This window comes from Dioscorea cayenensis, chromosome 18 (assembly GCF_009730915.1).
Source record: "Dioscorea cayenensis subsp. rotundata cultivar TDr96_F1 chromosome 18, TDr96_F1_v2_PseudoChromosome.rev07_lg8_w22 25.fasta, whole genome shotgun sequence".
Lineage (NCBI taxonomy): Eukaryota > Viridiplantae > Streptophyta > Magnoliopsida > Dioscoreales > Dioscoreaceae > Dioscorea > Dioscorea cayenensis.
Genome location: NC_052488.1, coordinates 6,583,427 through 6,595,644, shown reverse-complemented (window position 1 = coordinate 6,595,644; position 12,218 = coordinate 6,583,427). Strand labels below are relative to the sequence as shown.

Below are 12,218 nucleotides of genomic sequence, written 5' to 3'. Positions count from 1 at the left end.
ATTTCCATACCAATATCTGATTAATTAAGGTCGACCTAAAATTATTTATTTACAAAACTGATTTATATGTTGAGGTTTAGCACAGGGACATTCAATATTAGAATGTAGTAGGTCAACCAGTTAAACCCCACAATCCGAACGCTAGCAGGGAACTCAGCCGAGTACATGAAGAAAAAGAAATATCCAGGTTTGCACTACCTATCACTACTAAAGCTAAATCCAAATGGGATTCTGTGACCTAGATCATATCATCCAGAAAACTAAGTAAGACACAAGTAAAAATTGCTGAATGCAGTGGAAATGGTAAATATGAATCTAAATATTTTCATTCCTTTAAAATGGTGGAACATGGAATAGACTGAAGATGCACACAATTCAGCCACATGCAACCTAAGGACGCTTTTCATCTTAAACAATTTTTGGGCACATCAAGAAAAATACTTGAATAGGCAATCTAAGTCTATTTCATGAAGCCATCTTCCTGTTATTTTATGGGGATGGGACAGCTTGATGTGTGTGGCAAAAGATTAAATTGAGGATGTGGTGGAAAAGATGAAGCAGAGAGGAGGGGGCAATCATCTTTAAAAAACTATATGTTCCAGAAAATATAAACTATGGTGCCAAACAATTTTTAAATGAGCAGGTGAGGCACTTGTTCTCCAAGTGAGATGTCAAGAAATCAAAGAGTGTTGGTGCTGAAAGAAAAGGTAGCATGTCCACATTTCAAGAAACAAAATCTGTCTTCTTACCTTCCCTAGAAAACTAGGGATCTTATGGTCCCAACCATTTACATAGTTTGTAGGTATCGTACCTATCTAGATTAACAATAAAGAACAACTATTATCATTTTTGTATGTCTCCGTTTCCCAGAAAGTTCAATGAAATAGTTGAATTATTATAATAATTTCCTCTCATCACTGCAAGAAAATACCCCATTAAAGTTATGATCAACTTCATGTATTGTAAATAGTAAAGTAGAAAATAATAATTTAATGCATCTGAATGATACAATCATACAAACACTATCATCTAAAACCACCAAAGAATTTTCAACCATACTTAACCAAATGCTATACCGAAATAGTAAATAGTAAGAAACAAATTTTCAACATTATTGAAATTCATGTTTAATGTTTTCCATGCAACACTTTGATTAACTTTTAACACCTTGAATAGGGAAACTTAGTAGTATAACTTAAATAATCAAAAGAGCAGTAAGTTGGATTAGTTCATTCATAGATTTGAACAAGTATGCATGAATGGACTACAATTCAAACCACCAGCAGTCTCAGACTATATAGTTTATGCACAGAGCATACACTTTATTAATCTAGCAAACAATAAACATCATTTTAACAATGCAATGGGTGTTTTTGTTGTTGGATTGCCGCAACTAGAAACTCGGTACCATATAAAATCACTGAAAAGAAAATACTCATGCATTAAAATAAAAGCTATTCTTCTTCTGGAAGACACAATAAATAACTTTCTTTGACCTTGGGAGATTTTCTACATGAATAAGATTATGTTCAACCATTTAAAGTTCATGAAAAACTGAATAGAACTTTGTGATCCAACAGTCAATCAATTCATCAGTATTATGTAAAGGATTAAAGTATTTTATCTTTTGTTATGAATATGAAATATTGACAAAAATATATAAATGAAATGTTAAGAACAGTTTGAGAGGATAAATATAACGTAATAGTAATATGAAAAGCAAACAGGGCACGCATAAAGTTATAAACTTGATAACCAACAATTTCAAGCTTTGCCTTCTAGAGATTTCATCAAACACATATTTGGAACAAACCTTTAGTGCCGCTATGGCATCCTGGCGTTCAATAATTGATCTTGTACCATGCAATGGTCTTGCAAGCCAACTTTTAAGCAACCTTTTCCCAAAAGCTGTGACACAGTGATCTAACTGGGAAAACAGTGTTCTACAAAGAAAAATAACACTGCTTAATGAAGTTCGCAATGTAATCCTAGGAACTAATTATAGAAAATAAAAAATTTACCCAGACAAACCACCATTTCTGCAATTCTCCAATATCTCAAGATTCTCAAGTGCTGCTGCATCAAGTATCATATAAGACTTTTGCAAAGCATTAGAGGTACCAGAGCATGGAACCAACTCGAATTTTGCACACTTTAGCAATGCCTCATCAAGAAAAGCTTGCCTCAAGTAAAAGAGACACCCTCCAAGAGCTGAAAGAGCACAATTTCCATTTGCTTCTGAAGTAATAAACTCAGATAACACATCAGGAAGGAACCCTGACTCATTCTCTGCATCATCAGAATCAGCTGGAGCATCATAGTTTCTATCGTCTCTTGGTCTAGAAACTTGTGAATGCCTCGGCAGTTGGTAAATGTTCCTGAGCTCACCAATAGTCTTTTCAGCATCCCAGAACTCCACAACAGGGACCAAAACATTTACAAGAGGATCTCTCAAATTGTTCTTCAAGATACTTTCAGTTTCATAAGTAAGGATTTTAGCAGGCTTTATGATTTCTACCGGCCTTAATTCTGACAATATTGAGCATAAACAGAGACGCTCCTTATCATCTTCAAACTGATACAGAGACAATATATTTCAATGTAGAATCTGATTAAAAAATAAAATCTTAAGAATCAGAGACATTACTATCTTACAAAGTGAAAGGGAATCAAAAGTATCAAAGATGATATACCTGTCCAATCATGAACTTGCTTGTAGAAACATCAACAATACAAATGCCCAAAACAGTGCCCTCTTTGCTCTGGTCAGTGGACATTTGGTGATTCTCAGTAATTGACATCAAATAGGAAGCCTCAGGGTCTCTTGATAACAGTTCTCCTTCAGTCAGGGTACCCTTCGTCACCATTGCACATATTTCACGCTTCACAACCTTGAAACACCGAAAACATATGAAGTGTTAATTACTAATATATCATAAGTAATAACAAGCATGTCTTCTAATTAGAGGTAGATACAGGGTATGCTTGATCAACAGAAACAAACTGACCATTGCTCATATAAGAAGACACCTGTTATAACAAGAAATGGTTTTTATGTAAATGTAATATTTTGAAAATATTTCTTTGGTAGCATGCAGAAAGGCAGGATTGCCCTCCATGAGTGGCATACCTTATCCTTAGATCCCATCTCCTTCCGACGGAGTTCGAGCTGTTCAGGAGTTTCTGTTTGCTCTATAACAAGGACACGATATCCCTTCGCAAGAAAAGCATATGAATTCAGGGTTTGCAGGTAATAAATAATAATTCCTCAAGAAGATGCTAACAGTTTAATATTGAATAGTCAGGCAAAAAACTTAGGTTATTGCACCCCAGACCCACCTTTCTAGCCAATTTCTCCAAATTCATTGAAAAGTTCTTTTCAGGAAACCCACAGTGTGGTTGCTCTCCCTATGAAATAATGGCAGAGAAATCATAAGGCGACTCAAAGAAATACATATGGATGAATTATAGCATTGCATCTGACATTACTTTAAATAAGTGATTATAACTTATTGTGACAATAGATGGTTATTTCTAAAATAAAAATTGCAATTTCTTCTGAGAAAAGTGGCATAAATTAGACTTCTATAAATAGAAAATAAGTGTTTACATCAAATACACAAGTTCAACATTAGAAATAAAGCTAGTAAGCAACTGATTAAAGTTACAACATTAATAGAAATAAAGCCACCAACTGACGTTATATTTTTACATTACTACACATACTACTTGTCAAGGTGATATTGCTTAAAAAGCAAAAATGCATAAGTCACAAATAGACTCACGGATACACAAAACGCAAATAAAAAACACATCAAGTTAGATGGAGTGTGATGACCAGTAGATTTTGGTAAAAAATTTTAACATTATCGAAGAAACCAAAAGTTTTAAAATTAGCAAGTAATTGAGCAGAAATTGTCAGATATTGAAAATGTTATTCTTGCACATTGACACATGAATGAAAGAAATATAAAGATAAATATATATATATATATATATATATATAGCCTACTATTTTATGGAGGTTGAACTAGGACCTCTGGAAGAAAAAAAGAAGACAAACAAGGTGATGATTAGAGTATGCAGTAGATAACATAAGCTAAAATCTAAGTCGTAGTTGTCTAGCCTCTCAAGGCTAGGCTCATATAAACCAAAAATCATAACAAGATGCATTTATTACCTACCAAAGCTCAATTCAATGAGAATCAAATTTATTTAATTAATTGATGTAGGACTTTTTAGCCAACTCTCAGATTATGGACCATCATTACGATAAAAAGAGAATCTAACTTATGTTAAGTTTAAAAAAACATAGATCTATGTATGTATTTACAATTCATAAAACAATGAAAATCACAGCACCTCTGCTGTAAAACATCATTATAGCAAAGCTAAATGGATATTCTTTGTGTAATAGATGCTATAATTATTACTGCAAGTTTAAGCTGAGAAAGGGAAGAAGACTTCATTTACTTCAATTTATAAAGAAGTTTTCTCTAGAATTATTTATAAAGATAAATAATTTAATTTCTACAATCTTTAGAACAGCCTCATCAAACCTCTGATGTCATAAGTAATGTCCAACTTGCAGGCCTTGACACATGCTGCCTTTACAAAGTGGCTTATATTTAGGGTTAAAGTTGAACTCTCAAATTAGTGTTCTTTTAAAATAAAATTAATTAAGTTTACAAGTTTAAATCATGGCCTTATATAAGGCAATTTGCATACTATGAATAACGATTCCCATGTCCCTTAAGTGTTAAAATATGTTCATCTTAGATTAGTTGGTCTTACTCTAGTTCTAGTTTAGTTTCATATCACTTTTAATCAATATCCTTGTATAGAAGTGTACATTTGTTTCATTCTGTTAACCAAAAACCAAATCACAGAATAATCAAATTTGATTTCCAATAACCAAATATCAAAGTAAAATTTCTATAAACTGAACTAAAGAAAAGACAGTAACCCAAGTTTTGGGAAAACCCGTAAACCAAACCTAATAACAAAATATTATTATTTTTTCTTTAATTGTACTTCTATCATAATCCTAATAATCCTAATATTTCTAATTGAGGTTGGAGTCTAGAATGGGAGAAACTGGGGAGAGTAATAAGGTTTTGATAAAAAGTTATGGGATGAGGATAGAGACGATAATCCTGCTGCTTCTAATGGTTCTCAATGTCCAGGAGATTTAACCTTTCTTGTCTCATACCTTTCATATATTCAAACTAAGATTGCTTAGTTACTTAATATATTCATCTCTAATGGTTGATGAATTCAGACCTATTCACACTGAGGAAGAAGCATGCATAGCCAGCTGCTGTAGTCAATGTATGTGGTGATAAAATTTTGGCTGGAGACTTATCATTAATATCAAAAAAATGAGAAGATCAGTAATCCACTGCTAATTCTCCATCAGCAGATTAGAGACATAATTATTATCAAATATATAAGAATCCAACTTTAAAGGCGTTTTCCCACCAAATCGCTGCAATAGTCAAGCATGATGATTCCACAATCAACAAATCACTGCTCACGGAATGATGTAACAGAAAGAGAACCAATTTCGCACAAATTTCAGGACTAATAGTAGTTCCCACGCAGAAAGCACATGTGACAGTCAGAGGAACTATCTTTTTATTCCTAGAAAATCCTCCACAGCTAAAATCACCATCAGGATCATATAAGCCCAAAATTCACAGTTACAGATAGATTAAGGACACATTAACAATTTCAATCTGAATTTAGACAATACCATTAACATCACAATAAATTGAGTTGCTTGAAACCCATCACCTAGGTAAAACCTCATGAAAACAATAGAAACTTCTAACATAATAAGGCGAAAAGTGGTTCAACTGCAGAAAACCTAAAAAGAAACACTTCCAGCAGAAACATTAGAAATATTGCGTACACAACATTAACAAACAGTAGAATTTTCAATGCGAAAATTAATTTGTAATTCAAATAAGTGATCATAATATGCATAATATAAAAATCAAATCTTTTCGAGGTGAATATTACAAATGCTAGATAAACCAGAAGAATGAAATCCAGGAAGACAATCAAATATATCCACAAGTAGATCTGATAGTTAATGCTCTAAACTCTCAAAGCTTTCTGGAACTTAAAAAAGGGACATTACTAAGTGATTTCATACCTTCATATACTGCAGATCAAGCTCTTTAGCTCCGATATGTGCATCCATCTCAAATAATTCATAAAACTTCCCCATCTGTATAAACACCCAGATGTTCATATTCTCTCTAAACTGTAAAAGTTTGAATGCCTCCTTTCCCAGTGAATTTTAATATAGTGAAAAATACCTTGAAGAACAAAACTTTATCCATGTGCTTTGACTTGAACTCCCACCATTGTCTCTACAAACCAGAAGTAACATAAGTAATAAAGAACATTAATAATTCTAGATCACCAAATCTTTTACACAAAATTTAAACGGAAAACACTGTTACCTGTCCTCCAGACAAACTCTTCAAGAACTCCAGAGGCAAGTGAATAGTTTTGGGATCATAATCTGCATCTCCAGGTCGCCTCCCACATGCATCCTTGCGTCCTCTAATCAAAAGAAAATTCAATTCACAATAAAACATATTTCGCATTGTTCAAAATATTCCAGCAGAGGCAGCCTAACACTATGTAACTACATAATACAACTTATTCATCAATACAATATGCATGCATATTAATTAACTAGTAGGATCTCAAAACATGATAGCTCTAAGCCTCATACAAGCAAAACCCAGGAAGGTTTGCATATAGGCCCTCAACATCTACATCCACGAGGGCTGCTCCCTGCCATGGAGACTATAACAGCTGGTTGCAAATGAGCAACAATACCAATGGACCAGTAGCCACTTATACAGTAATAAAATCTATAGAAACTTGGAGATAACCTGAAGGACAACTTTTATCAATTGTTCTTACAAAATTTCTGTCTGAATCTTTGACGAAGGTTAAATTACAAATATAGAATATGTTCCTGAGACTTAATATAGTGTAGTTTGAATTAAACATACACCCAGAGCTCAGAAATCTAAAGCATGCATCTCCGCATCATTGATGTTTATTTCATGAAACCTAAACATAATTCAAGGTAACTTGAGATATGAAGAAAGAAATATGCCAGTAAAGTTTTGCTGGGACATATTTTGTATATAATTCACAATATTCATAGCAATTTAAATAAATCTTACAAGTACTTGCAGTAAATTGCGAGACAAAATTTGTCTTCTACCATTATGAAAATTCAGCACAAATACTCACTGATTAGCAATTACTATCCTTACGTCTCTTTGATTTGGCATGATTTAGAATTTAATTAAAAAACAGTAAGATGTAACACAAACAGGCACAAATTATTTATTTGGAAAACCCTCCTACCTCTTCAATATAGTGAGGATTGTAACTCTTTCAAGTTTTAGAATGTCAGGCTATTCTCATTATTAAGTGAGAGAATGTGTTCCGGTTAAAATGAACCACTCATTCATCCTATTTTTTGCTTGTAGGATGTGAGGTAAATGATTGATTCGTTTGGCATCAATTTGTATATTTTACTATCAGAGTTACTAATGATTTATCACAAACATATTACTTTAGAACTGCACTTTGTAACATTACCTCTCTTCTATCTAATGATTTTGTGGACATAGTTGTCCTTAATTGATGCATGCACTTAATTGTAAATTCACCTTTCAACTTTAAAATGATTATGTGCTCATAAAACATATATCCAAGTTCTCCTCATCATCCATCCAGCCTTAATCTTATAGGTCATATCTTCAAAAGTCTCATCTATGTTTTGTTTTATTTTCTGCCACTATAACTTCTTAAGATTCAGCAAAAAAGACAACCAATTTTCTTACATTTATTTAGATTGGAAATGATTTCAAATATGGCTTCAATTGAAGTAAATCAACTTTCATTCACTTGTTCAGAAAACTAAAAAGTTCAGTTGACTTGATGGGTAAATCATCCTATACCAACATTATATTTTCATGAGCTGCTAGTGTTGCACTTTCAGAATGCTAAAGAACAGTAATTTCATTCCCAAGCTTGGAATAAGATAATCTATCAACTTTCATTCGTTTTCTCCAAAAACTAAAAATTTCAGTTTACTTCATGGGTAAATAATCCTTACATTACCAATGTTATATGCTCACATGTTACCAGCACTGCACTTCAACATTCTAAACAATCATAATTCATTCCCTGGCTTACAATAAGATACTCCATCATGACATCTCCATTTCAAACCTCTTCAAATTTCATGATAACTTTCATGTATCCTTGTTTCATTTAAAGAATAACAAATTTGTCTTTCATATATTCACACAAATAAAAGTCTCCGCAGCTTGTATGTACAAAAGATAAAGTGTTGGCAATTATGAGAAAAAAGGATGAAAGTAGGAGCACTAATAACCCAGTAGGTACTCACTGCCCAAGAAACCTAAACTTTTCTGCTTGCCGTTTCCCAAACCGATCAGCTACATCACCACTTAAGGTGAGGTCAAAAGAATCCAAAACTTGTTCCCCTGCAACAAAAAAGAAAAGCTAAATTATCTCATGTGTTTCAGCAGACAGCCATTTTCTTCACAGCATTGACAAGCAGAACCAAAAAGTTTGTATGAGTTAAAACATCGTAGGTGGTACAAAATGTTAAATAATTCAAGACCAAATTCAGATATAAGAAAAGGCCAATTTTCAGTAATATTGTAGTCCCAAAATAGCAGCTTAAATAATAAATGTCAACTAGAATCAATTGCTTTCACTAAACAAACTTCCTTAAGAAATGTAACAACCTACAAGGTAATAATTCGCATGCATTTATGTCTTGCTTACTTTTACCATTGTCGACGGGTAAAATAGGGCTACTTTTAATGGTTTTTGATGAAGCTTTTGACAAAATTTTCCCATTTTCATCTTTAAATTTAATTTTTTTAGCTGACTCCAACATCATAGGTTCGATTTTCTTTCTCTTTTCTGAACCTGAACATCTGGACGGTCTTCTCCTCAAGCTACCAATCACCTCCTCCTCCAACTCCATCTCATCAGTATCATCATCCACCTTATCAATCTGCATCCCCTTACCCAACTCCTCATCATCCGTGGAATCATCTCTGCAACTCTCCTCATTCCCATCAGTGCTCGGCGTGGCCACACCCATCGATCCAGACAAACGCCTCAGCCTGCGTAGGCTTCTTGGCGCTTCCTCCTGCAAAAACTCTATCTTTTCACTTCCAAGATCCAAAATTTCCTCGTCAGCATCGTCATATTGAACTGTATGCTTTCCCGACACCTCATCATAGGATCGAACACTGCCCTCATACCAAGCCTTGTCAAGCGGCCAGAAAACCCTAATTCTCCTCCCAATCACTTCCTCCTTGTAGGATGTGATACCAGCACTGGACGGCGTCCTCGGGATTGAAGCCGGAGAAGGAGGGATCACCAACAAGGGCTTCTTCGGTTTCGACAACGAGGGAGAGGGATCAGGACTAGGGTCAGGGCTAGGGTTTACCTTGGCGCCCTTGCCAGGGGTGAAGAAGGAGGTGATTTGGCTCTGTTTGCGGACAAGAGGGGATCGGCCATTGCTTAAGCGGCGGGAGGACGCCATGGAGATGGAAATTTCGGGTTAGGATTAGGGTTTGGGTTAGGGTTTTGAGAATGCGGACGAGGACGGCGAGATGAAGAAAAAATGGCGGGAGTATAACGGGCGGGAAGTTTTGGCGGGAAAAGATGGTGACGTGACTGGCTGGGCAGCCAGGTTCGGCTGCGCAAGCGCCGAAACCGGAGCCAACTGATGATGATGATTGATGATGAGCTCTCTGTTTAGCACTGGACGGGAATGAGTGACAAGCCATCATCCACCGTTGATTATCAACTCGAGATAGTTGCTTTCTATAACAGGTGGATCAAAGTGGTAAAACTATTACTTAAGGACAGGGTGAATAGATGTAAGTTCAAGTCTGGAGTTGGGATTGGATTTAAAAAAAAGTATTATTTTTAAGTTTTGTGGAGGCACTTTTAAAAAAAATTGTTATTCAGACTCCTAAAAAAATATTTTTTTTTTTATAAGTTAAACACTTTTGAATAAAAGAAAAGATGTTTGTATTAGCTTTCTGCAAAAACAGAAACTGTTAAAGAAGCCCAAATTCAGTTTTTTTTCAAAAGCTGGTATAGAGATGCTTTTGAAAAAAACACTTTCAAAAAACTGTTTTTGGATGTTGTAAATTACCAGTTTACCCTCAACAATTAAATAAATTAATGCCCTTAATCCTAGTTTATTAAACAACAAAAAACATGACTATAATAATAATAATTACTATTATTATTATTATTATTGTAATAATTATTATTATTATTATTGTAATAATTATTATTATTATAATCATAACACATTAAGTTATAATAATTAATAATAATTATAATTATAATTATAATTATAATTACAATACATTAAGTTATAATAGTAATTATTAATTATAATTATAATACATTATGTTATTATTATTATCATTAATATTTTTATTATCATTATTAATAGTAATGCATAATAATAACTCAATCAATGCCCACTTTATTAATTACCACTCCTAAAAGGTTTTTTAAAAATCAACATCCAAACAACTTCACATATATAAAAGTATTTTTACATTAGCTTACCCAAACATAAAACATTAAAAAGCGTTTAACTTACTCTCAAAAGCACTTTTAAAATAAGTGCTTCTACAATTTGAAAAAAAAACACTTAATTTTTAAGTTAACCCAAACAAGGCCTTAGGTCATGTTTGAATTGGCTTTTTTAAGCCTAGAAGTGTTTTTTTATAAGTTAAGCACTTCTGGGTTTTAAAATTCATGTTTGTATTGGCTTTTAGGCAAAAGCTAAAGCTGTTAAAAAAGCTGAATTTCAGCTTTTTTGAGAAGCTTCTCAAGTGGTGCTTCTCAAAAAAGCACATTAGAGAAGCTATTTTAAGAGTTGTCTAATTACCATTATACCCTCAACAAATTCATAAATTAATACACTCACTCCTAACTTTTTTTCCCCATCTCTCATCCTATATCTAATTTTAATTAATAATATTAATATTAATATTATTAATAATTGTAATAATAATAATAACAGTAATAATAATTATTATGATTATAATTATAATCATGATATATGAAGTAATAAAAATTAAAATAAAAAATAATAATAATAATAATAATAATTGTAATTATAATTATAATTATAATAATATCACATTAAGTTATTATTATTATCATTAATGTTTTCATCATCATTAATTGAATATATAATAGTAACTCAATGAAAACAAAATGAATGTCCATTTTAGTAATTTATCACCTTTAAAACCCCTTTAGAAAATTCACATCCAAACAACTTCATACATACAAAAGTACTTTTTTATTAATCTATCCAAACATAAAAATATTGAAAAGTACTTAATTTATTCAAGGAAGCACTCGTAAAAAAAGTGTTTCTATAAATTAAAACAAAAGCACTTTTCCTACAAGCTAACCCAAACAAAGCCCTAAGTGTTTTTTTGCATTTTATATTTGGATAGCTTAATTCAGAAGTGCTTTTATATGTGTGAAGTTGTTTGGATGTGGATTTGTAAAAACACTTTTGGAGATGACAAATTACCAAAATGGGCATTCTTTGAGTTTTTTTTTAAATTATTACTATATATTAATGATAATGGAAATCGTAATGATCATGATAATTATTGTATGATAATTACATTTCTAATTGCAATTCTAATATTAATTATAAGGGAAAATTACTATCCACCCCCTACACTGTTCAAAACTTCCCAAACAACCCCTGTAAGTTTTGAATACCCTGGACAACCCTTCCTTTATCATTTCACTTCTTTTTTACCCCTTGTAGGTCATTTGAACTGGGTCCATGTTGTGAAATTCCATCATTGCCCTAAAAAATGATGGGAAAAAAACCGCCTAATCACATCAAGTCTAACATTTTTTACATTTCTTTTTTTCCTGAAACAAACTTTGGAAGACTTTTCACCCTGTCCTGTCCCTGTTTTCGTTTAAAATTATACAGTTTTTTGTTTAAACAGAAATGTTTCTGTTTAAATTTATCAAGTTTCTGTTTAAAATGTTATGTCTCTATTTAAATTTATCCAGTTTCTGTTTAAACATAAATGATTTTAGTATGTATTCGGATTCTACGAGCG

At 32.7% G+C, this 12,218-nt stretch overlaps 1 protein-coding gene across 1 annotated transcript; it reads right to left on the bottom strand.

Moving 5' to 3' along the window:
• Nucleotides 1-1,454: 1,454 nt before the first annotated feature.
• Nucleotides 1,455-9,870, bottom strand: LOC120282748 (DNA mismatch repair protein MSH6-like). Its single transcript, XM_039289600.1, has 11 exons — nt 8,860-9,870; nt 8,456-8,552; nt 6,474-6,576; nt 6,327-6,380; nt 6,161-6,235; nt 3,340-3,408; nt 3,131-3,214; nt 2,694-2,891; nt 2,022-2,575; nt 1,680-1,943; nt 1,455-1,509 (listed from the first exon to the last, which is right to left on the bottom strand). The coding sequence occupies exons 1-11, from the start codon at nt 9,629-9,631 to the stop codon at nt 1,455-1,457; spliced, it is 2,325 nt and encodes a 774-aa protein (XP_039145534.1). The 5' UTR covers nt 9,632-9,870.
• Between the last annotated feature and the right edge of the window lie 2,348 nt (nt 9,871-12,218).

Excerpts from the sequence above, each read along its gene's own strand:
- LOC120282748 (XM_039289600.1), bottom strand. The coding sequence starts at position 9,631 with ATGGCGTCCTCCCGCCGCTTAAGCAATGGCCGATCCCCTCTTGTCCGC. Across the intron at positions 6,381-6,473 it reads AGAGTTTGTCTGGAGGACAG|AGACAATGGTGGGAGTTCAA; the intron begins GTAACAGTGTTT and ends TCTGGTTTGTAG. Across the intron at positions 3,409-6,160 it reads TTGATCTGCAGTATATGAAG|GGAGAGCAACCACACTGTGG; the intron begins GTATGAAATCAC and ends ATTATTTCATAG.